Genomic DNA, 24,343 nt, shown 5'->3' with positions numbered 1-24,343 from the left:
AAACACTTACATTGTTGATCAGGTAGACGCCTCGCCCCCTGGAAGAGGCCACAGGTTTTACTATCCAGGGACCCCTGTCCTTTGAATAAGAACCTAGTCAAGAGAGAGAAGCATGAATCTGAAATGTCTCCCAACTTTTTGTAACGGCTGCCAGGGTGTTCCCCACAATAGGAACTCTTACAGGGCTTCTAACAGTTCTAGCATGAATGTAGACAATTCCTCCACTTTTTTCCTGCTTTTCCCTATGGTGTCAGAAAGCCCCAAGTGCCCTCAGTAGGTCTGTTATTGCTTAAGCTGGAAACTGGCTTCTCTTCTCGGTCTGGTATTTCTCCTGGTGCCTCCCCCTAGCATTCCCAGATGTTGGCCAGAGATGCTATGGTGTTGGCCTACAGAAATTCTTAAGGATAAGCCCTCTGATGCTCCGACCCATTAGCCCTCCAGCACTAGGATTTCTTTCATCTGCAACTGATAATGCTGAAGGGCTCAGCTCTCACACTGAGGCTATGGGGTAAGCAACTTTCCTAGGACAGGGAGGATATAAACAAGCCAAAAAAACCTGTTTCAGATAGTGTTATTCTAGCCTCCCTTCCCTCCAATTGTTGTTGTTCACAACACAAGCTGAGTTGTTTCTCTCAGGGGCCCCAAGCACAAAACTGAATAAGCTCAATCCCCCACATACACCTACTTACTCCCTGGCTGCTGCTCAGGGCCTGGGCATTGCCAGCCAGTCACTTACTGCAGAACTCCTGGTACTCTGCAGGCAGGATGAAGGTCTGAGGTAAGATGTGGAATGTCTTGAACCCGTGGGTGTACTGCATGCGACTAACATTCTTGTACAACCTGTCTTTCCGAGTCAGTTCATAGGACCTGAAATTACAAAAGCAGCAGCTATGTCTTCTCCATGAAGTGTCCCTCAGCAACCCACACCAGTGTCCTAACACTGAGGGTTTAGTTACTAGGGCTCTCAGCTCTGCCAGAGAAACCTCAGTCCCAACCTGCAGCATCCCCTTCTATTCCAGTCCAGGGTCTCCCTTTAGCTTTGCCAATACCCCTCAATCCTCATCTGCAGCAACTCATGCTATTCCTGTCATGGGCCTCCCAAGGCAGAGACTGACCAGAACTGCCATTTTAGTGACATGGACAAACAACCCACCCAACCCCTTTCAAATGTACACCAAATAAAATGACACCCCCCCAATACCTGGGCTAGAAAGGCAAGTGCACTAAACCTAAGTACTGTCTTCTTATTGCCAGAGGAATGAGAGACAATGTGTGGCTCAGTCCTGATGCTCTGGGACCTGTGTATCACCCACCCCACATGTTATTTAGAGACATTGATCTTCAGTCCCCACCAGACACAAGAGCTTTGCTGAACAAATTCACTAACCTGGGGAAGTGGTTGACTTTCTGAATATCTGAGAGGGTGCGCAGCAGGTAGGGCTTCAGGTGGGATCCTGTCCACATGAGATTATAATCACTACTGTTGGGGTGTACCTGAGGATGGGACAAAGCCCAGGAGCAGATGAGACAGACAATACCACCACTAGTAATAAGCACTCTGCCCTCTACTTTGAGGGACCTGGGAACTTTCTAGCCTAAGAGTCCCATCTACCCACTCATGGATTGGTCCCACTACAGTTTGAAATATTCCTACCCCAAGATGTTGTAGTGTTGCTAGGAGCTATTAAGTCACATCCCAACGCTAGATACAGCTGTTGGGAAAAAGCTATTTTCATGGGCACTCTCAATCCATTTTTAAACCGTTCTGAAGTCCCTCAACAATCCTGGGAGATTGAACCTTAATCCGTCTCTTAAACAAAAGAACTCAACACTCACAGGTACCTGCTGAAATATCCTGGACTGTACACAGGGTGCTGATATGGAACCTGGTAGATACTAGAGAATGATAAGCATTATAAGGCACCACCACACATGCTCCTGCCTGCTATCTTAGGGTATGAAGTGAGGCTCCAAAAGGAAAAAAAAACCAACCTGTATTCTTCCAGCTAAGAATGCTTCAAAAACTGGGCTTACAATGAGAGAACAAAGAGCACCGCTGCAGAATGGCAGAATTGTGCAGTGTTCCCTGATAAACTGGCTGAAAGTTAAAAGCACCACAGGCCCAGGATCATGTGCTATATCCGAATTTGGAAAGAAGCCCAGAATTTCAACCTTTGCAGCATGTGTCCAAACTCAGTGGCTCTCAGTATCCTGGAGATCTGATGCACACACCTCGTGGAATCCATGGGCAGTCAGCATGCTGCGCACCAGGCGGCTGTCTGTTTTCACAATCTTATAGGACAAGCGATAACGCTCTGTGAAGGCAAGAGATGGAGTTAGTGACAGCATCTGAGGTACCAACAGCCTGAGTATCAAATAATAGCAAAGCAAGATACATGAACCCTGCACCGCTTCAAGAGGGAGAAGAGTGCCATTGCACTTTGCACACTGCAGTTATAAATTTTATTAAAGCTAATGTTTAAAAGCAAATTTACACAAATTAAGAGGGAAGGTACCGTACATCTGGGGTCAGGCTCAAGGTATGAGGGATTACAAGTATTGGTTACAAGGTTCACAGGATACATACACAGTGCATAACCATCATAGACCCAGATTGGGGTGCGGGAGTTTTTAAAATGTCAGTGGATAAGTGGTCTCAGGTACGCCACTCACAGAATGTATTTAGAGTCCAAGTCAATACTGGTAGAGTGAATAAGTACGTGGGTGGGGTGCGTCCCTTTGTTCGTCAGGGGAGGAAGCGGGTTATTTCCCTGACTGGCATTCTTGATTACTTGAGATGGTACTGACCATAAGCTGTCTCATGAGCTGGGCATAGCGCCAACTGACTCCGCATGCTCTCAGCGCTGGCTCGTTGTGCGGGTCCCACGTGCCCAAAGCCCCCCCATGACCAGGGCATGAATCTGAACCTTGTAGCCCTGGGCTCTCCAGGTGTCAGCCAGCGAGGTATATTTCAGCACCTTCCGAGCCCAGGCCTCATGGAAGGTGGGTCACTTGTTTTCAAATGGCACCATTACGTCCACCATGACGACCACCTTCTTTTCTGCATCATCATGACGATGTCAGGTCACAGTCGGCTGTCCGTTCTGCGGATGGCGGAGTTGATGGTGATCTTCCCTAGGGATGGCTGAATGACTTTCATCAGCCGGTTCTGGATGGTGGTGTAGCAGTGCCACCAGGCTCCGGATTGGTGCTGGCATCCACACAGGATGTTAGGTAGGGTCTTGGAGTAGCACTTTGCACCCTGCAGTTATACTATATCCCTGATGAGTCTCTAGATGCAATAGCACTTGGCAAAGCACAGGGTTACACAAGATCCCTGTGCAACTCTGAGTGGAACAGCACACAGTGATGCAGCAGTGGATTATACCAATCCCTCAGTGGTCAAATTTCTTCCTTTAGTCAGTCCAGTCTCTTATGGCCGGAGATACCATCTGTTCACAGACTTTTCAGATATTTGATTCCCAACAAACTCCTGATTTCTTTACAGGTCTCTTCATGGGCTCTTTTGCAACACTCCAGAGTGTTATCCTAATATCTTCTGCACACCTCAAAACAAGTCCATGCAGCCAAGACTGTTTGGTTTATGCCACAGGCCCCACATTAACATGCACAGTTGTGGATGTGGCACTGGTCCCAGAACTTGAATGCTCACACCACAGCAGTCATCTAATGCCCACACTACACAGTCATCTAATGAATGAGACATGAGCAAAGGGAGCAGCATTGGATTTTGAGTCTGTACAAATGCAAGGAGCAGGAGGACTGGGGTGAGTAAAATAGTACAAAGTTTGAAAGAGAAAAAAAATCAGTATCCACAGTGAATCACAGAACCAAGAGCAGTAAGCAGCATTGGAAGTATCAAAAATAAAGAACTAAATTAAAAGATTAGTGGATAGAGGAGACAACAATGTAATTTATGTGGAACTATTAATTTAAGGGAGTTCAGCAACAAAAGAAATCGTCATGGGGCTGGAATAATGGATTGACAAACCAAGGTACAGAAGAATTAGCATGAGGCTGAAGAATTGCATAGGTTAGTTCAAGCTAGAAATAAGGAAGCAAACCAAGTGCAGAAAAGTAGATTGAATCTCAGGGAACTTGTTCATATTGCTAAGAACTGGTCTCCAGAGGGCAGGGGTAGGTGCCTCACAACTCAAAACATTTAAACCTGGACTGGACAAAACCCTTGAGAACAAGCCAGGTTGGACTAGTCTTGTCTATGTCCAGTTTCTATGAAACTGACAGGACACCACACCACTATAAGGCCCTCAGAGTAAGAGCAACCCCACCTACCAGCATACAAGCACTGATCTCGGACACAGATTACATGGGCCTAAAGTTCTCCCCGCACAGGTTATCTATCCTACCTAAAAGGGCCATAGACATTCCTGCCTGGGCTCGACATAAGCAATTAGAGCATCAATCAATAGGAGGGGGAAAGTGTCTGCATCTTAATGAAAGAAGCCAAGGGGAATTCAGCTTTTTCCTAATTCTTTACATACAACCTGAGTCTTGGCAATAGAAATGCTCCCAGCACCCAATGCAAGGAGATCAACTCTTGCAATTCTTGACCATTTACAAGGGCTCTACCTTTCTACGTGATTTTTTACTCTCCCTAGCTGAAGCTAAAATGCTTTGGTTTCCCAGCCCCAATATCACAAGAGATTGGACTTCCTTTTGTTTACGTCTACTTCTCTGCTAACAGTCCTGATAACAGAGATGGACCAAGAAATTAGTAGGGTTTGTTACGGTCAATGCTGCAGTTGGGCCAGCAAGGGGCACTTGCATAATTTCTGATGTGTCCCACTAAAACTGCCCAGGTTTGTGTGTTTTTAACTTCTTGACTATGGAGTCATGAATTACCATCTAGATCGGGGTGGGCAAACTTTTTGGCCCCAGGGCCACATCTGGGTCGGGAAATTGCATGCAGGGCATGAATGTAGGGTTGGGGTGCAGGAGGGAGGGAGTGCAGTATGCAGGAAGGGGCTCAGGGCAAGGGGTTGGCACGCAGGAGGTGTGCAGCGTGCAGGAAGGGGCTCAGGGCAAGGGGTTGGAGTGCAGGAGGGGTGCAGTGTGTGCAAGGGGCTCAGGGCAGGGGGTTGGGGTATGGGATGCAGGAGGGGTGCAGGCTCTGGCCTGGTGCTGCTTACCTTGAGCAGCTCCAGGGTGGCAGTGGGGCTGAAAGGGGTGAGGTGCACAGAGGGCTGCACCCGCTGACCTTGCCTGCGGGTACCTCCCCTGAAGTGCCCATTGGCCATGGTTCCCCATTCCCAGCCAATGGGGACTGCAGGGGGGCAGTGCCTGCAGGCAAGGGCTGTGCATGAAGCCTGCTAACCCCGCTCTCTTAGGGGCTGCAAAGAGATGGTACCAGCCACTTCCAGCAGTGACGTGCAGCCAGTGCAGGCAGGAAGCCTGCCTTGGTACCACAGGGGTGGCAATCCCATGGGTCGTAGTTTGCCCACCCCGATCTAGATTCTAATACAAACACAAGTCAATGAACCATTTAGAAGCAACTAGGTCCAGTCCAGAACCAAGTCAGGTCTCATTCAAGGGAGAACAGCCACTCTCCTCAACTCAGCCCTCTAGTTGCAGAATGTTTTCCAAACAGGTGGCTCCCAACACTGGCTTGAGCAACAAGAAAAAAAATTGTGACCAATCCCAAAACATGGCCAATCCAGACAACCCCTCCTGACAGCTCCTTTCCCACCTCAGAAAGGAGGAAGGCACCTGCTTGGAGGCTACCCAGTCCTTCTCCACACTGCAGCAGGCCTAGAGTTGGCACAGCTCACTGCACCCACCTCCAATCAGGCGGATGTAACTGTCCTTGGTCAGAATGGCTTCTGCATGAAACACCAATATGGGGATCCTCCTGCAGCCACCAGTCCACATGACGCATGGGTGATCCCTGCAACAGAGAGATGGTTAACAACATGAGAGCAGCTGAGCCTCATGCATACACAGTGGATTACTCACTATGAAGGGGTCCTGGTTAGTCCTCCCACAGCAGTGTCATACAGTCCCAGGCTTGCACACCAGCCTGCAAGTGTGATATGCTTAAAGTACGAGTAAATCCTAACCCAAAGCCACCTTTTTTGTGTCAGTCCAATCCAGAACAAAGCAGGTCTCATTCAAGGAAGAACAGTCACCCTCCACAACACAGGCCTCTAGGTGCGGGATTTTTCCAGACAGCATTGGCTTGACCAAGAACAAGAAAGAACTGTCACCAATCCCAAAACATGGCCAATCCAGACAACCCCTCCTGAAATCTCTACTTTCCCTCCTTCATTTTGCCTTTGGCTTTTATATTTAATTTATATAACTGGTTAAGTAACTTGCATGACTTCCGAGAAGAGCCTCACACTTCTCTGCTAAAGGTCTCAGGAATCACATCTCTACACAAAGCAAGATCTATACCCAAGAACAGAGGAATACAGCAAGCACCATATCCACATTCCTAGCCCCACCGACCCAAGCAAAGCAGGAGCCATTCTGCAATATAAGGATTGCATACCAGTTCACTGCTGCCTGGCTTCAGATATGTACTCCCAAGTGCGCTATGTGGCCACTGTGCTGGCATCCTGGGCTCAGAAATTAAACAAGCAACAAGAATCACACATTGTTCTACACACCAGGTGATGCTATCGGCACCTTTTCTTTTTAACTTATGTCAAAGACAGTAGGATTGCAGCCCAGAATTCCACAGGGTTGTCCATGGCCACTCGGCCGCCTACAGAGGCTAGAGGTGCCAGAATCCAATAATCTATTTTGAGCCAAGCAGCCAGGCCACACTGCATACTGGGATCAGTAGCCCCTATTAAAAGGGGAGGACAGTTGCAATCTATTCAATTTGATCCCAGTTCAGTCCAACCCTTAGCTAGGTAGTTTGGGCATAGCCCCTTTTGCACCTCAGTCTTGCTTCCTCTCTTTGGTTTTGCAGATTTTTTAAAAAGTTATTTTTTGTTAAGGTACCTAAACACAGAACACTACAAGATAAGCCTGGCAACAGCTCAGTGGTTTGAGCATTAGCCTACTAAACCCAGGGTTGTGAGTTCAGTCCTTGAGGTGGGCCTGGTCCTTGAGGTGGGGATCGGTCCTGCTTTGAGCAGGGGGTTGGACTAGATGACCTCCTGATGTCCCTTCCAACCCTGATATTCTATGAAACAGGAATGGAAACAGAAACTGTATTGTACCAAACAGAAACTTTAAGATTGGCTAAACTGACAGTGCCCAGTTGTTGCCTAGCACTGGCCACATCTCACTATGCAGTGTCAACATGACATTGCCTTAAAGCCCCAGACTATCAGTGCAAACACACTGAAGTTTGTATGTGTTCAAAGGCTCAGCACCAGGATGGAGCACCTTCTCTATCAGCAGATCAGTGGCCTACTTTACCTGCACTGAGGTAGCCAGTTCCATAACAAGGAAGAGAAAAGCCTGCAGCTAAAGTTGACAGTCTGGTGAATGTGTCTGTACAACTTATGAATCCTGGTTGATACAATACTGAAGTTGTAAAACTACTTCATCACAGAATGCCCCTCTATGCATATCCAGCATGGACTGACAACCTATAGAATGTCCACACCAGACTAAGGACAATGGAGAGTACTTAACTTTAAACAAGTGTACTCTGACCAGACAGATATGCTCAGCAGGTTAGCTGGAGCTGGAAGAACATAATTCCCCAACTTGTCTGCAAGGAGTGGGAAAGTAAAGACGAAAACTTGTGTTTTAGAATCCTGTACACAGTGTCTGCATTTAACATGTTATATGTACTACATGTGCCTTGAAGAGGTAAGCTGTGGGCTCAGAACACCCACCCAACTGGAATTCTGGAAGGCGGTAAGTCTGAGGGGTCCGCACTGAGCCTAGCGGCTGGGCAAGGAACCACCTGACTGCACCTCTCAGGCAGGAGTGCTAGAAAGAAGATCTGCACCCCAAGAGTGCCCAGAGATCCTAAGACAGTGGCAATGGCTGGTCTCCGTTCAGAGAGAGTAATTAAAATATTTAGGGATTCAGCAGTCTGGTGGGTGGCCAAGAGGGGGCGCGCCTCTGGAGCTGTGACAAGACTTTAAGCAGCTGAAGAGAAATGCAGCACAAACTATTGAAAGCTACTGTGTAAATATAAAAGCACAAAAGGCAAAATTTATCATCCTGTCTAAGTGGATAAAGCTCAGAGTCCTTATAACTCACTGCCAAGGAAAATCAAACATGAATAGTTACAGAAAAACACCCTGGGAGGGGGTAGGACATCTTTTAGATCTACATGGATTATTCAGAAGAGAAAAAGACACATACGGAAGGGCAGATATGCAGAGATGTAAAATTTTTGGCATTATCGGTAGCTTCTTCAGACACATGCCAGAGGGATGTTGGTCAGGCAAAACAAGCAACATTTCTATTAGGTGAGGCTACAGTCCAGGGTCTGAGCTGACAAGGCTGCAGCAGATACTAGCTAGTTTGCTAGGCCTGCATCATCAGACTGCGTGCTCGGAGATATTGAAAGTTCCTAATGTAGCCTTGCCCCTGGAAGTGCTTACCCTTGGTCACCGTAGAACTCATTCCAGGGTACATGACGACTTAGTGTATTGGGTAGGATATAGAGCCTCCCACCTCCAATCCTTGCTTCAAATCCCACCCAGGTGGATAGTGGACCCCAAAGATCTATTCAGCCAATATGCAGTGTCATTGTAGCTGCGTTTGTCCCATGAAATTAGAGCAGGGGTAGGCAACCTGCGGCACGCAAGCTCATTTTCAGTGGCACTCACACTGCCTGGGTCCTGGCCACTGGTCCCGGAGGCTCCACTGCTGGCCTGGAGTACTGGCCGCTGGTCCCCTGCCAGCTGGGGTTCTGTCCGCTAGCCCTGCTCAGCCCGCTGCCAGCCCCCGGGCACTCAGCCAGCAGCTGGTGTGAGGGGTGCAGACAGGGGCAAGGGGGAACACAGCTCAGCACCCCCACCTTAAAAACTGTTCCAGGATATTTTTAAGTCCTGATTTGCTACTTACATCACTATCACGCCACGTGGAACAGCACACTGCGTTTGACATTGAGATTAGAATGTACATGCAAAAACTGGACTCCGAATTTTCTGACTGATTTCAAGATTTCCAGCGATTTGGCCCAATGCTTTCTTTTCTAATTAAACCTGAAAAGTTCAGTGAAAGCAACTTGGATTCGTCTGTATTTCAGTGGATAGGTGTTGAAGATTTCAAAATGCAGCTCATTCAGTTAAAGCTCAGAATTGTGGGCATAAAAGTTTGGAGATCTGTGGAGTGCACTTGAAGCTACTGAGAGAGATCATGGGGCCTCTATTCTCACCTGCTGGACGTCCCTGCCAGTGAAATTTAACTGTTTGAAGAAAATTGCATTTGTATTGCTTTCAGCATTTGGATCCACATACCTTTGTGAACAGGTATTTTCATACATGAAATCAGTCCTCTGTCACTCTTGGAGCGAGTTAACAACCGTTCACTCAGAAGCCTGTGTGCAGCTTAAAATATCCAAATACATGCCAGACATTGGAAAACTCAGCAAGGAAAAGCAAGGGCAAGGATCACACTAAACTGGTAAGATCTGCATTTTAATTTAATTTTAAATGAAGCTTCTTAAACATTTTAAAAACCTTATTTACTTTACATACAACAATAGTTTAGTTATATATTATAGACTTATAGAAAGATACCTTCTAAAAACGTTAGAATGTATTACTGGAACACGAAACCTTAAATTGGAGTGAATAAATGAAGACTCGGCACACCACTTCTGAAAGGTTGCCGACCCCTGAATTAGAGGGACAAGATGGGTGATGTAATATCCTTTATTGGAGAGACTTCTGTTGATGAAAGACAAGCTTTTGAACTTACATGTCTTCTTCAGATCGGACCTGAGGAAGAGCTCTGTGTAAGCTCAAAAGCTTGTCTCTCACCAATAGAAGATGGTTCAGCCAATATGAAATAAATCCCTGGCTTCAATGCAATTCCTGCCAAACAGGTGTCTACATCAAAAAACCACCAGCACAAATGTCCCCCCTTCACCTTTACAATCTCAGGAGAAAGGCCAATAACTGAAAGAATCATAAAATCTGAATTCTCTCCAGGACAGGGGAAGGCACACTGTGGGTGAGGCACAAAGGATTCAGTCTCCAAGGGCTCCTTTTTAGAGCAGTGGGCATTACACAGGATTCTCTGCTTGTGCCCCAGCTAGATCCCTGTTTTTACCATTCTTTGAATCTGTTGAGTTCTGGGCTTAGTGGTCCCTCCCTCACCTGCCCACCAACCCAATATTAAAACAGGCTGAGACTTTTCACCAGTGATAAACTCTTAAAAAAAGTCATTCAATATGCTTGCCTGTACCTTTGGGTACAAATGAATAGAGAGGTACCTGTCTACCTCCACCCCACTTCTGCATTTCTAGACAGAGGTGCACAAGAAGCTTCCTGTATGGGCACCTTCTCAAAGCTGAGGTAAAGAAGTAATCTGCATGGGCTCCCTCCCCACATGGGATAGGAAAGATCATTTTTCCCCATAGACCATCCAATGTATCAGACCAAATGTGAACATTTAAACAAACATTTATTTTCCCTAAATAAAAGGCAAGCCCCATCTATGCTCCCTTCCCCCATCCAACCAGACCATTCACAGCTGAGTCCTCGTATCTGGCCCCAGAATCCTCCCACCCACCCTTAGGTGAATTCAATTGCTCACCCAGGGCCAGTGTACAGCAGCACCAAGTCTGAGCACAGGCTAGCACCTTACATAAGTGGAAATAGAGCCAAGACAGCAGGAAGAGGCTTTAGGTTAAGCTCTGCCCTGAGGATTTGCAGTGAGGCCACTAGGGCTCAGACTATTCTCCAAGCAACTGTTCACATTCATCCCTACCATGACCTTGGTCACTTGGTGCAGACATTGACAAACTGTGGTCTGACTGAAGGACACAAACCTGGGCCCTGCTACCCCTTCCCTGGGATGTTGGAGGACAACCGGCCAGCTCGATTTTGTCTGGAGCAATAGGTAGAGGCCCTTTGCATGGTCAGCTTGGGGAAGCCTTTGCCTCAGAGTCCTGCTATGCTGAGAGTGGTCTTTGAGAAACAAGGGAACCTAGCTTGTTAAAGCAAACTCAGCTAATGTGGGAGCAGGACACCATTCTGGAAATGGACAACTCTGGAGCAGCAGAGATGGAAAGAGGTGCTAGACAAAGCTGGGGGTTAGTGCTGAGAAGAACGCAAAGATGAGAAGAAGAAACATAGCTCCTATTAAGCTTAAATACAACATGGGGGGCAAGAGCACTCAAATGCCCTACATAATACAGCAGGCTGCTCTGCAATTCCTTGTGCTCCCACAGGCGAAAACAAAAGCAAATGCAGCCAGCAGAACAGGGGTTACCCATATTTCCCTTAATTGCACCAAAGAGAATCCACCCCAAGTGAGAAGGGGATGCCAGTGAGTCATGAAAGAATGTAGCAATAGATAGGAAGCCAGAAAATGAGTGGAGTGAGAGAAATCACAGCTAAGGCCTCCTCCCCTTCCAGAGGCTCCCTCTCTACAGGAAAGAGGGGCCTTTTAGGTTTCCCAAAGCAAGGAGTTATGCACCTACCAAACACACCATGTGACCCTGATCCTTCTTTATGATTAAAAGCCCAAGTCTCACCCCATCTATTTCCCTCCTCAACACACAGACTTGACGGATGGGAGAAGAGAGAATGCAGCTGTCACACTAGATTAGTAAATATCTCCAAAGACCCCAGTACATTCCAGGTGAAGCATAGCTAAGGTTCAGGCACTATGTATGTTTTCACTTACTCTGGCCCTTCTTCCACCTCTTCCTCCTCCGAGGACGAGCCGGTTTCCTCCAGGTCCCGAGCCATCCCAACTGGCATCTCCTATGGGAGTTTTCATGCAGCCCAGTCACAGTGGTCTCCTAGACCCTTTCATATAGAATCAGTAGATCTAGCCAGTGCAGCTACCTGCAATAATCATCAGGAGTATGAATATATGACTGAGCAGAATAGCCTAGAGGCATAAGTCAGCTCAGCACTACAGCTACACAGATCTACATGAGACATAAACCCTACTGCTACAGGGCATAAACCAACCTACTTGCTGCCAGGAGGCAAGAAGAAACTTCCATAACTAAGTTCTTGCACTTTCCTCTGAACCATCAGGTTCTAGCCCCTAGTCCAGGACACTTGACTAGATGGGGCACTGCAATGACCTGAGATATAGCACTGCTATCTTTTAGTCACAGTGATGCTCCTTTCGGGCTTTCTACCATCACAAAGAATCCCCCTGAGAGACCTTCCCTGGGAAGAACAGCTCCAGTGCAGGGAGTCCTAGGCTAGTTTGCCCAAGTGTCTTTGGGCTGATTCAGCACCCCAGAGGAGAAAGTGACTTTCCTCTGCGCCTGACTCAGAGACCAGCCTGAAAAAGTCTGGCTGCTTCAGCACTTTCTTCCTCAAAGGCTTTCCTTATAGGGACAGGCTTTCCTCAGACACAAGCCCTGGGGCTCCACACACGGGTAACTGGCGGAAGTTCTCTGGCCTGGGTTATACAGGAGCTTAGACGAGACGCTCTGATGGTCTCTTCGGGCTCTACCGCCTACGAAGGAAGGACTGGACCGCCACGCGGCCCGGTGCCGACCCACCTCCCTCTGGTCACTGGCCGTGCGGGAGCCTCCGACTCTCCCCGTTAGCCCGGCCAGAAGGGTCTGTCCGGGACGCGCCGAGAGGCCCGCACCGCGGTGACGCCTAGGGGCCAGGGAACACCACAGGTTGCCTGAGATAAGGGGCTTCCCAAGGCAGCGGCCCCGCCCCACGCCGCGCGACCCCACCTGCCACCCGGGGGCCCGGCCGCGCTCCGGGGAGGCACCTGGCCCCGCAGCGCGCCACACAGCCAGCCAGCCAGCCCCGCCAGACGCAACTGCCTCGGGGCTAGCGAGCCCGGGATCATACCGGGCGGCGCCCGCCGCTTCCCCCGCCGCGGGGAACCCTCGGGAGTTCCAGGAGCCCCTGGGATCGCGCCGGGCCCCTCCCGCCTTCCCCCGTACCTACAGCCTCATCTTCCGGGGACGGGGGCTGAGCTCCGGGCAACTCAGCCCCGGCGGCCGCAGCGCCCTCCTCCTGACGCTTCCCCGGTTACTACAACAACCAACAGGCAGGCAACCGCCCTAATTTCCTGCTGCGCAGGCGCCAGCGGGCCCCTGCCTTCGCTCTTCCCGCCGCGCAAGCGCACGCCATGCTCACGCCACTTGTAGCTTCCGCCTCCTCCAACATGGCGACCGAGAGAGCCGAAGCATGGGCTAGGTTCATATTTTACGTCACCGCGCCTCAGGGGCGGAGCTCTCTTAGTGTCTTTGATTCGGACACTGACCTATCAATCCACATGGCGTGTGAGTAGAGATGGGTCTAACAGCCAATCAGAGTAAGGGCAGGGCTAACAGGTAACCAATCAATACGCCGAGCTCCTAGGGGCGGGCTGCTGCTGCATAACAGTGGGGAGTCGGTGGGGCTGTGAGCAGGTGTGGAGTGGCATGAGGGCTGGTCGGAGGATGCGGTGCAGGGGAGATCGTGGGAGGGCTGGAGCATGGATGGGCTCCGGGCATCTGTTGGGGAAGGGCAACAGGGAGGTGATGGGAGTCAGGGCAGAAAGGGGCTGGGGGACTTGTGTGAGAGATTTGGGGCAGGGAGGGGATGGGGCAGGAGGAAGTGAAGTGGGGTGCAGCCTTGGGACAGTGGAGCGGGGAGTGCAAATCTCTACACTGGCATTGGCGAGTAGGATGCATTAATGGGGGAGTCCAAGCCTTGGTGTTGTGTGGGTCAGTGCCCAGCTTTGCCATACAGGGAGCTCAGTACACTATCAGTTTTGCAGACGTCTCTCTTTGGGGCTATGTGGCAAGCTGATGCTGCCAATCGGGGAGAGAGGAAGGTGGAGAGGATGCACCAAAAGTTTGTGAACAGGACCTACTTGGTCAAGTTTGGCCCAGGACCCAGAGGATGAGTGACCTCCCACAGTGAGACAGCATCATGCTTTTCCATCCCCTTTTGATGGACATACAGATTTCTACCTTTGCATTACGAGGGGTGTAGTGCAGCTCATATCTGGTAGGGGCTGGTCTCTTTATGGGAATCTCTGGGAAGAGACGGGGACTTTCTGTGGAAAAGCCTGGACCCTGGTTTAAGTGGAAGTGTTCTAGGGGGTGGAATCCATGTGGTTTTGTTTTGTGATGCTGATCTCCTGCCTTTGTCCCCAGGAGCAGGTACTAGAGCATCATGAGCCGTTTTCTGAATGTGTTGCGCAGCTGGCTGGTCATGGTATCCATCATTGCGATGGGGAATACACTGCAGAGCTTTCGTGATCACAGCTTCCTCTCCGAGAAGCTGTACACGGGCACACCCAGCCTTGGTAAGGAGCCCACGTTGCCCTTCCTGCCCATCAGGAGGCATTACCATATCCGCTATACCTCATGTATCAACATCCTGCCCCAAGTCCTGGAGGACTTTTGTCTACATCTCAGAAGTGAGCCACATTTCGGGTCTTAACCTCCTGTAAGCCATATGCTAGCCCAAACTTACAAGGGCAACCAGCACTATCCCTTCTTCAGCAGTGAGCCCTGATCTTCTCTGGAGAGTGCCAACCTGTCTCCACTATACCATCTTCTACAGCCTTAGGTCACCTGCTGGCCAAGATCTGGAACCCTTTCTCCAGAAGGGTTGGCACTAGATACAACCCTCTCACCAAGCCTGCAAATGCTGCTATTCATCAGTTCCAGGCAGCAGACAGCATTGTTCAGCACCCACAGCAATGCACTTTTAACTCAGTGATCTTAGTACAACTTCTTTAGGGCTGGAACCAGCCTTGGTTCCTTTTTCCCTTAAGGTCTGTGGTTACTAGAAAGGATGCATGGTTCCCAGCAGCTACAGAAACACCCACTCAGCTGCCCTTTAATCATCTGGGAAATCTTGTTACACCCACAGCAAGTAGGAGAGAGTAATTGCACTAGCTGGGAGGAGATCTCATGTTCTTCCTTCCCTCCACCACTTTGCTCAGCCTGCAGAGATGGTAGCTCATGGGAGAGAGCATTCATTTTCCTCATCTGTTTCTTCTTCTCTGCACAGTGAATGGTCTCCAAGCTCGGACCTTTGGCATCTGGACTCTGCTCTCATCAGTGATTCGCTGCTGCTGTGCCATTGACATCCGCAACAAGACGTATGTAAGGGAAACACCAGAGAAGGGGTGTCCCATTTTCCCTACAGTGTTCACTTGTCACTGCTATAACAGCTTTCTTCTGTCCTCTTATGGGGCAGCTTTGGGGGTTGTCAATAACTGCTTCCTGAAATCCCCTTATTGGGCCCCTCTTTGGGTAGGGGTAGACAGTCTTCCCTTGAATCATCTTAATCTCTGCTCTCTCAGTATCCTTTATGGGGCAGCTCTTGGAGTAAGAGGTTTAACTACTGCTCCCTGAATCACAGGAGGAAGGGCTGCTCACTTGAACCCAACTGTCAGATCAAGCTAATAATTACCAGGTGTGACATGGCCTTTTAAGCCCTATAATGGAGGGGTTCTCAGCCTTTTTTCCCTCCAAGGGCTCAGCCGGGGTGGGGAGGCTTCAGGCATAGGTGTGGTGTGACTTCTATTTGTGGGGGCAGGGGCCAGTGGGGCTTGAGCCACCTCCGCATGGTGGAGTCCAGCAAGGTAGCACCACCTCTACCCCCTGACTCACCTCAGCAGGCCACCCAGCCTGTCTGGGTTCAAGGGGGGGAGGGGTGGGGCATGCAACCAAATATTATAACTCAAAGGTGGGGGGCTTAGCTCAAAAAGTTTGAAAACAGCTTAGGGTGGAGGGAGGGGGATGCTAGGGGCTGTGTGAGGGCAGCTCAGGGTGGAGGTAGGGCATCACTAGGGGCTGTGCGCAGATGGGGTAGCTCAACTTGGAGGGGGTAACTGGACTGTGTGCTGGCAGGGAGGTAGCTCAGGGTGCAGGGCAGGAGTAACTCAGGGTGTAGGGCAGAGGCAAGCAAACTTTTTGGCCCGAGGGCCACATCTGCATGGGGAAATGGCATGCAGGGCCATGAATGTAGGGCTGGGGCAGAGGGTTGGGGTGAGGGAGGGAGTGCCGGGTGCGGGAGGGGATGCACTGTGCAGAAAGCGGCTCAGGGCAAGGGGTTGGGGCGCAGGAGGGGTGCGGGTGTACGAGAGGGGCCCAGCGCAGGGGGTTGGGGTGCAGGAGGGGTGTGGAGTGCAGGAGGGGGCTCAGGGCAGGGGGCTCAGGGCAGGGGGTTGGGGTGCGGCAGGGGGCTTGGGGCAGGGAGTTGGGGTTTGGGGTGTGGGCTTTGGCCCGGTGCTGCTTACCTAGAGTGTCTCTGCAGTGGCAGTGGGGCTAAGGCGGGCTCCCTGCCTGCTCTGGCCCCCCGCCACTCCCAGAAGCAGCCAGCACCATGTCCTTGCTGCCCCAGTTCCCCATTCCTGGCCAATGGGAGCTCTGGGGGGCAATGCCTGCAGGTGAGGGCAGCATGCGGAGCCGTCTACCACCCCCCCCCAGGGGCCACAGAGACGTAGTGCTGGCTGCTTCTGGGAGTGGTGCGGGGCCCACGGCGCCACAGGGGTGGCAATCCCGCAGGACAGATCCGGCTTGCGGGCCGTAGTTTGCCCATCCCTGGTGTAGGGAGAGCGGTATTAGGGGCTGTGTGCTGGGAGGATTCCCCTGCAGTCCCTGTTCCAGAGGGATCTGCCAGTCACAGAGCCGGGTCTCTCCAACCTGGGGGCTCTTACCGGCTGCCTCTACAGGAGCAAAGGTGTCTGGGAGCCGAGAAGCAGCTTCAAGCTGGGGCACCAGCAGGAGTGGAAGAAATGCTGCTGCTGCCTGCACCATGCACCAGCCAGAGTAGCAGCTGTCTCTCACTGCCTGGCTCCAGCTTCGGGTTCCCGCCTCCGACCTGGGCAGGGAGAGGAGGGGCAGGGGAGGTGTGGAGCTGCTCCCGGGAACTGCCATGATCTTGTGCTGCAGTTGGCGTGGGGGAGCCCTCCATGTCCCTAACTCTGTCCATGTACTCAGGGCTTCTATCCCACCGGGAGCACAAGGGCTTGGGGCTCCAGGATTCAGCCCTGCGCCTCACTGCTTCAGCCCTGTAGGGGGCGCTGGGGATCAGGGCTTCCGCTGCGGGGCCCTGCAGCCCCCTTGAGAGGGTTCACAGATCCCCAGTTGAGAACCGCTGTTATGTTTCTGATCCTCATTCTGGAACCCTCAGCCTGGTGGCCTCACTACCCTGGTGATACTGGGTGCTTAGCAACACTGCCATCATATTGGTGCATGGCACCTGTTTGTTAAGGATTGTATGGCAACTCATCCCAAGTCATGTGCCATGTACCCAGCTGTGGGTCTGAAGGGAGCACATACACATGGGCTGTCTTGATTGGGGCCAGCGTCAGCTGGTGGTTGTCTTTGTAACTAGAGGGGATAGCCTATGTTGGATGGGCAGTGAGGCTGGCTGTTTATTCCTCTAGTAATAGGGGAACTTCGGTCTGGCAGTAGTGTCAGAGCAAGGTGACTTCCATTTGTATCTCTAGTACACACTGGATGAATGACTGTGTGCGGTGGAGGTGGCAGGCTGGTGGTTCTCTCTGCTGGGTATATTTGTAGAGGGGGTGAACTCAGGCCAGTTGGTCTGTGGGTTAGGGGGCTGCTGGGAGTTGCCATGGAGGGGGCACAGCCTGAGCAGCTGGTTGTTTCTTGGAAGGGTTTTGTGTTCTAATGGAATCTGCAGCAAATTGCAGTTGTGGCCCCTAGAGGGCAGCAGAGCTCAGGTACAACATCAACTTAGGTGCTGGATTTGCGGACTGCTCCAGGCCAGAAGCAGCCCAAATCAGCTTCTCTTCTTGTATTATGGGGTGCCTCCACCATTTCCCAATCCCTTGTCCCCTCAAGTTCATACCAGCCCCCTTGTGCGCACACATATGCCTCATCCCCATCTGCCCCTACAATGGCAATCCATGCATGTCCGTGCACTTCTGTTTGATGATGAGCTTGATCTCCTCTGCTTCCATGAAACCTGCCTACAGCTGGACCCCTTCCTGCAACATCAGAAGATGGTCCTGTGGTGCCCCCTCACTGAACAGCTTTGGGACAAGGAGGTGATGCTTGTCCTTAAAGGCTAAGTTCCCATTGCCCCTGCTCTCCTTTGAGACATTCTCTCATCATTTCTTCCTCTGGACAGATGGGCTGTGCTGTCCTCCCAAAAGTCCCAGGGGGCTGGACACCACCCTGGGCACTGGTCTTCTGGAGCTGCCTCATACTCCCAGGAATAAAGGCTCTGCCTCCCCTACCTCCTTCTCAGCCCAATACAGCTCTGTGCTTCAGACTGACCACTTTCTCTTCCCAGTGCACTGGGCGATCCTGCCCTCCCCACTGACTCCACAGTATCTCTTATCCTGCCTGCCTAACCTGCTTAGTACTCCCAGATCAACTCAGATTTCCTTTTTTAAAGTGCCATTCTCCTGCAAAAAGCTGTAAAATGCCTTATTGGCCCCATGTTTGTGTCGCAGTGAGGTCCATATCATATTTGCTGTTTACAAATAAAAAGATGTTTTTTCTTCTCATTTCTTCTCAAAACTCACCCTGGGCTGTGAGAGTCAAGCGGGATGCTTTCCTTTTTGCACATCATCAGCAGGGAAGGTTCATCAGGACAGATTCTGTCCTCGATGCCACCTGTGCTGCCCCATTCTAGCCGTTTTGATGTACCGGATTGGAACTTCAGCAGAATCCTTTACTATGATGTATTGGCTGGAAGAGAATCCAACTCATTCTCTCTCAGCTGGCTTAACAGGAGTAAAAAGCTGCCAAGACTTATTTTAGTGACAGAGAGGGGTGCTAGAACGATTTTTGCAGTGGGGGTGCTGCTGATGGAAACCATGTATTTGGTGTTTGTTATTATTACTTCAAGCCGGGGGTGTTCCACCCCCAGTTCCAGCACCACTGGTCACAGAAGTTGGCAGTTCTGACACTGCTACCAAGATAGGAAGGGCCCAGCAAAACGAGAAGAGGCCAGCGGTACATAGTCACTTTACAGAATAAGGAAGGGTCAACATTAGGAAATTATCAGATCTTCCCAGAGCTCTCCAATGGGAGTTGGGAACTGTTTGGGTTTAGTGTAGGCAGGACCGAGCCTTTACGCTCTCATTACTGAAAGCATCCTACACTCATCTCTAGGCCCCTTCCTTGACAGTAACGTTTGCACTTGCAGCTGCCATTTTAGCCTTGATTGGCAGGGGTTAGGACAACGTATTGTCAACAACAGGTAACTTTCACCACGTAAAAAATGCTCTAACACTTTTGTGGGCACAAGGAAGTTTGTGAGAGAAAATGCCTCAGGCACCAAAGAGGCTGGGAAGGGACTTGTCTGAGGTTTCCCCATCCTGCCGCTGCTAGGCTGGAATTGGATCTCACTCCACAGTGTGAGGATGGACTGGGCTGGCTCTCTCCATCCTGCTCTTTCCCTTTCCCTGCTAGGCTTGTGTCGCCCCCCCCCCCCCCCCCACTCCATGCTACCCACTAACTGCTCTCTGTTTCTCTCTGCTCTTGGCAGCCTCTATCACATCACACTCTTGACCTTCCTCATAGCCCTGGGCCACTTTCTCTCTGAAGTGTTTGTGTACGGCACAGCAGCCCCAACGATTGGTGTCCTGGCACCCCTGATGGTGGCAAGTAAGTACAGCTCACTCCATGATTCCCCTGAGAGCTAGGAGGCTGGGGTAGAGCTCAGATGAGGGGAGTGGGGAGAGGTAAAGTTCCCTTCCTATGGGCAGTGTTTCTGGCACCCACTTGCTTTCCATCTGTGTCTCAGGTTTCTCCATCCTGGGCATGTTGATTGGGCTGCAGTACCTGGACATGGAAGCACTGTCACGAAACAAGAAGAAAAACTGAAGCCAAGGGTCCCACATATGTTAGAATCACCTGCCCGCTGCATCTGCATCTCCCCTGCCAAACTCCTGCCAGCTTACCTCCCTGGCCCCCCCTCTGGTTCTCTAGCTCCTGCCCCCCTGCAGTCACATGATTGTTTGACTTCTCATTAATCACTCTTCATTAGCAATTGATTTCACCTGTACAGGCAGTGTTTTAATGATGACCAGTGATAAAAACCTAGCCCCAAGCCTGTGGGGGCTGTCCCACTGTAGGCATTGCCTGAGACATTCTCAGCTCCCAGGCTGGCAAGGGGACCAGTTCCCAGCCATGCCCAGCATAGTTCTCCTCCCAGGGCACCTGCAGGGAGGAGAAGTAGAGCCATCCATGATCTGCTGGAGATCTGTGTGGGAGGAGACACCAAGTCCAGCCCCTGGTGCTGCTGTGTTTTGTATGTGTCTATGTTCACGGGGCAGTTTGTAATAAACAATAGAAAACTGTGGAATGTGCAGAGTCTTGCCTTCTACTAGAGAGAGGAAGACCCAGCCTGAGTGACAAGGAGCAGCCACCTTTAGCCCACCTCACCCTGGAGGGTAAGTCAGCCCTCCTACCTGGCCAAGGCCTCCCTCCAATCTCCTGCTCCGCAGCCTGACTGCTCGCACTGTATGGACATGAAGTGCGATGGAAATCTATTGCTGCTTCCTCCCCTTTCCCTAGCTTATGAGGGAGAATGAAATGAACCCAGCTGTTCCTTTCCTTCCTCTAATGTGGCTGCCATCCAGCTCCCAGCAGAGGCTTTGTGCATAATGTGCTCCTTGTGAAAGCAGAGAGGGTCTGGGCCAGGCCCAAGATGGGGAAAGCAGGGGGTGGGAGTTATCAGGGCAGGGGGGCTGTGCAGAAGAGGGAGTGAGGATATTAGAGGATGTGGGGGAGAATAGGCACTAGTAGACAGATAGTTGCTTCTGCTCTCTGGCCCAGGAGCCCCTGCCCTATTCAGTGTAACCACCACAGCAGTTCCAGTGAGAGGGGATTGTGTAGGAAGGTGTGTTAACCAAATAATGCCCATTGTGTACCATGTGGGCCTGTCCCTCTGCGTTTTTATTAGGGGGCTCACACAGCTGCATGGTATGCTCCATCTTTACAGCATTGCCAATGGTAGGCTCCCTGGGGGTAGATTACTTATGGACAACTGTCACACAGCTGCACCAATATAACTATTAAATACAAATTATATTTAAAAATACAAGGAATCCAGTGAACATTTTCCCAAGGCCTTTTGAGATCACACAGGGTTGAGCCACTTCAACAATCCCCAAAATTGTATTATAATAAATCAAGGTAACTGGTGGAGGAAGGCCACTTAGAGATAGAGGGAAGACAACACTGGTCCAGGGGCAGACTCTGCGTTATCGAGTATCAGTCTAATGGCTCCAAAACTACAGCCTGCACAGCACTTTCTGGTGGTCCAGAAAGATGACAGGTCTTGTGGTGACAGCTCTCCTTGTTTCCAGTGACTTCAGCAAGTGTCTAGGCTCTTTACTGAACAGAGGCACCTGGAGGCCTGCAGAAGCAGATGGACATGAGGTGCCAGCCTAACTGCTGCTTCTAGAGGCTACAGCTACTGCGAAGGAGAGGAAACAGGAACTGCTTCCACCGAGCCAGGGGCCTGGAGTTGCCAGCCACCAGCAAGATAGGATGCCCAAAGAAATATATTGAGGGGAGCAGGGGAACCAAAGGACTAGGTGGCTGGGAAACGTGCAGCTAGGGAAAGGGGCAGAGGAACAAAACAGATGGGAGGGGAGATAAAATGGAGAGCAAAGGCAGTGAGCATGATTAACTTTTTCAGGACACGTCAAAATACCTATCACTGTTTTCCTAATCTTTGTCATGTGACTGACTGGAAATTGCTAGGTGGCTCTCACCCAATGGGAGGAGGGGGGCGGCAGGGATAATAAAAGGGAGGCAAACTACACGATTGCAGCTGGGAAGAGAGATGAGGTCAGTGCTCATGAGTGGAAGAGCAGGCAACAGCAACTGGTGGGGCTCATGGTGAGTGGGAACGAAAGTATCCACAAGACACTCAGATGATGTGATTCCGAATTATGAAAAGAAGTTTGGGATGCCCTGTGCTAAAGCAACCTGAGCCTGCCTCCCAAAGCTAGTTGAGTAAGAGGAGGGGAAGCAGGAGCACAGCTCCTCCTCTCTGTACCAGCAGAGGGCTCCCACAAAATGTGTATTATTTTTATAGCACCAACCTTGCGCTTGTGTAAAGTGCTTTCCAGCCAAGGAAGAGGATAGGGTTCCTGGCCAAAGGAGCTCACAGTCTAACTCAGTAGTGTTGTCACAGTAGCCCTGAAGGCTGGTGTCAACTATAAGGTGGGCTAGACCCCGGTGCACTTTGCACACATGCCCCAGTGCCAGGCCCTGGCCTCAAACGATGTGACTGACAGTTGGGCTCTGGCCAGGGCACATATTGGTGCTTCCCCAGTCCTCTTACAAATTTTTACTCTACAAAATTTCAAAAAACATCAGGGAAGTTTGATTAAAATAGAAAATCACATTAGTCCACAGACTAAAAATCTGCTGGGCTAGGAGGTCCCTGTACAAAAATGGGAACGCCACAGTTGTCACATGATTTGCAGAGCCTGGGGAAGCGTGAGGGCCTGAGCCATCCCCCCACACTATGGCCAGGTGAACCACCTGCTCCAGTCACTATGAATACAGGGCAGACCCATCATTTCCAGAGCAAGAGTCACAACTCAGAGCAGGGCTGGACACAAAGCCAGTGCGGTCTAGTTCTCTCTCCACCAAGAGGTTCCTTCAGAGGATGCACTTGGCTACCCACCGTACAGCTTCTCTGGAAGGGGAGAGGAAGGCCACTTGAGGAATGCCACCGTGGGCTCCAAATACCAAGTACTGTGTTGGACTCACAGCCCCTGCTCCTCTGAGCTCCAAGCAAACAGATTCGGGGCTCGGAGCTCCACTGAAGCTTTCCTGCTGAGCAATAGGTTCTCCCACAGCAGGACACTGAGGGGAAAGCAGACTGATGAGAGAAACCCAGGCTGATCTGTTCCTTCCGATGGCTCCATGAGCAGCTTTCTGGACTCCGGCCCTGATGCTGCCCCCAATGCCATGCTGTGCGGGAACCAGAAGGATACTGCAAGTGACAAAGATGGGAAGGGGGGGTTGGTAGGCAGTGTCTCCCAGCTCTGCCACCCCTTCACAACTTTGATTCATCAAGGACCACAGGAGCAATGTTGTCCCCAGGCACCTCTTCCAGCGCTTTCTGCAAAATCAGAGAAAAGGGGTATGGTTAGAGCACCAGGTGGCTAGGGCTGGGCTTCAGTACAGGCCTTGGAGCCCAAAGGCTGGGATACTCCTGAGATCCTCAACAAATCATGCATGAGGGTCAGACATCTGCAGAGGCAAGGAGAGGCCCCAAGGAACAATAGCTAAGACCATCCTCTTTAGAGCTCAGCTAAGATTGCACCAGCTCCCTCACCCCAGACAGCTCCACTGCTCAGGTGAGGGGTATTGGAACAGGCAGAGCAGGGGCCCCTTTCCTCTTGAGCAGCCCCCTGGGCTATTGTAAATACATAGTCATGGCAGCTCTGTGGACCTGGGTCTTGCCCCACAAAGCCAGCTCAGCTAGAGAAAAGACTCCACCTCCACTGCAAATGGAGCTTCCAAGTGGGGAAGTGCAGAGCAGCACTTGGGGGAAGGGAGGCAAAATGCACCCTGTGGTGGGGGAGAAGCGGCATACGGTGCATCCTGGTGTATTTAAACAGGACAGGAACTTCAGCCCTGGTGTGCTGGTCTCCCCCTGCCCAACTCAAAGCTGAGTGCTCACACTGCTTGCCCTCTCCCCACCCTACCTGCTTCAGGCCTCAGGGCTAGCACCTCCAGCCCATCTCAGCGCTTAAATACTATGTTGATTCATCAGAAGAAAGAAAACAACTATATTAAGCCTTTTAGAAGAAAAATTTAGGCTGATTAATTAGAAAAGCTCCCTGGCCATGAGATGGAAGGGGTGCTGGGGACAAACCACCCAATAAATAGAGCTTTATAAATTTATGAACAGGATTGTATGACAGGGTTGCAATAGCAGGGGACTGGATTTGACCCAGGAGGTCCTTTCCAGTCTTATGTTCCTATTTCCCTAGGGAACGACTGGGAGAGCCAGAACTCAGCCCTTATAAGACAACCCCACACAGGCCTAAAGGAAAATCCTGCCCCCCCCAGCAGCAGTGTCTTCCTATGCCACCCTGACTTTTCAGGGTTGTTGTAACAGAAGGGTAGGCACCTCTCCTTACTGCTGTGGCCCTTGCTGCTGCCTGTGCTTCTGGTGTCAGCCCTTCAGTAACAACGAGATAACTTAACTGCCATTGTCACATAAGGCAACTCACTGAATTTTACTGGCTGGGAGTGGAGCCTTCA

At 50.8% G+C, this 24,343-nt stretch overlaps 3 protein-coding genes across 19 annotated transcripts in view; 1 reads left to right on the top strand and 2 right to left on the bottom strand.

Annotated features, from left to right (window-relative positions):
* The window catches only part of TTLL5 (tubulin tyrosine ligase like 5), a 210,238-nt gene extending 197,017 nt beyond the window's left edge, over positions 1-13,221 (bottom strand). For 9 of the 12 annotated variants that reach the window (XR_012159502.2, XR_012159503.2, XM_073349238.2 and 6 more), the window contains exons 1-7: positions 13,061-13,219; positions 11,818-11,981; positions 5,820-5,926; positions 2,233-2,315; positions 1,388-1,494; positions 737-867; positions 11-93 (exon numbers count right to left, since the gene is read on the bottom strand). Coding sequence is in view for 10 of the 12 variants with exons in the window: in XM_073349238.2 (XP_073205339.1) it covers positions 11-93; positions 737-867; positions 1,388-1,494; positions 2,233-2,315; positions 5,820-5,926; positions 11,818-11,894 (588 nt within the window). In the remaining 2 variants the exon portion in view is untranslated. The other 3 variants (XM_073349243.1, XM_073349235.2, XM_073349236.2) reach the window with 3 other exon arrangements.
* Positions 13,222-13,375: 154 nt separating this feature from the next.
* Positions 13,376-20,406, top strand: ERG28 (ergosterol biosynthesis 28 homolog). 2 transcript variants are annotated; one of them, XM_073349233.1, is made up of 5 exons: positions 13,376-13,453; positions 14,264-14,415; positions 15,129-15,219; positions 19,593-19,711; positions 19,851-20,406. In XM_073349233.1, exons 2-5 carry the CDS (start codon positions 14,283-14,285, stop codon positions 19,928-19,930), a joined length of 423 nt encoding a protein of 140 aa, XP_073205334.1. In that variant the 5' UTR covers positions 13,376-13,453; positions 14,264-14,282; the 3' UTR covers positions 19,931-20,406. The 2 variants fall into 2 exon arrangements, with proteins under 2 accessions (XP_073205334.1, XP_073205333.1); XM_073349232.1 differs by lacking the exon at positions 13,376-13,453 and adding an exon at positions 13,472-13,531.
* FLVCR2 (FLVCR choline and putative heme transporter 2) overlaps positions 19,853-24,343 on the bottom strand; it is a 66,216-nt gene continuing 61,725 nt past the window's right edge. For 2 of the 5 annotated variants that reach the window (XR_012159501.2, XM_073349227.2), the window contains exon 11: positions 23,107-23,192. Coding sequence is in view for 1 of the 5 variants with exons in the window: in XM_073349228.2 (XP_073205329.1) it covers positions 23,127-23,192 (66 nt within the window). In the remaining 4 variants the exon portion in view is untranslated. Of the gene's footprint in view, positions 23,193-24,343 lie in introns of all 5 variants that reach the window. The other 3 variants (XM_073349228.2, XR_012159496.2, XR_012159498.2) reach the window with 3 other exon arrangements.

This window comes from Lepidochelys kempii, chromosome 6 (assembly GCF_965140285.1).
Source record: "Lepidochelys kempii isolate rLepKem1 chromosome 6, rLepKem1.hap1, whole genome shotgun sequence".
Classification (NCBI taxonomy): domain Eukaryota; kingdom Metazoa; phylum Chordata; order Testudines; family Cheloniidae; genus Lepidochelys; species Lepidochelys kempii.
The sequence above is the reverse complement of the archived record's forward strand: the minus strand, read 5'-3'. Positions and strand labels throughout refer to the sequence as shown.

Coding starts and splice junctions, on each gene's coding strand:
- ERG28 (XM_073349233.1), top strand. CDS start 14,283: ATGAGCCGTTTTCTGAATGTGTTGCGCAGCTGGCTGGTCATGGTATCC. Junction 15,220..19,592: donor ATTGACATCCGCAACAAGAC/GTATGTAAGGGA, acceptor TGCTCTTGGCAG/CCTCTATCACATCACACTCT. Junction 19,712..19,850: donor GGCACCCCTGATGGTGGCAA/GTAAGTACAGCT, acceptor TCTGTGTCTCAG/GTTTCTCCATCCTGGGCATG.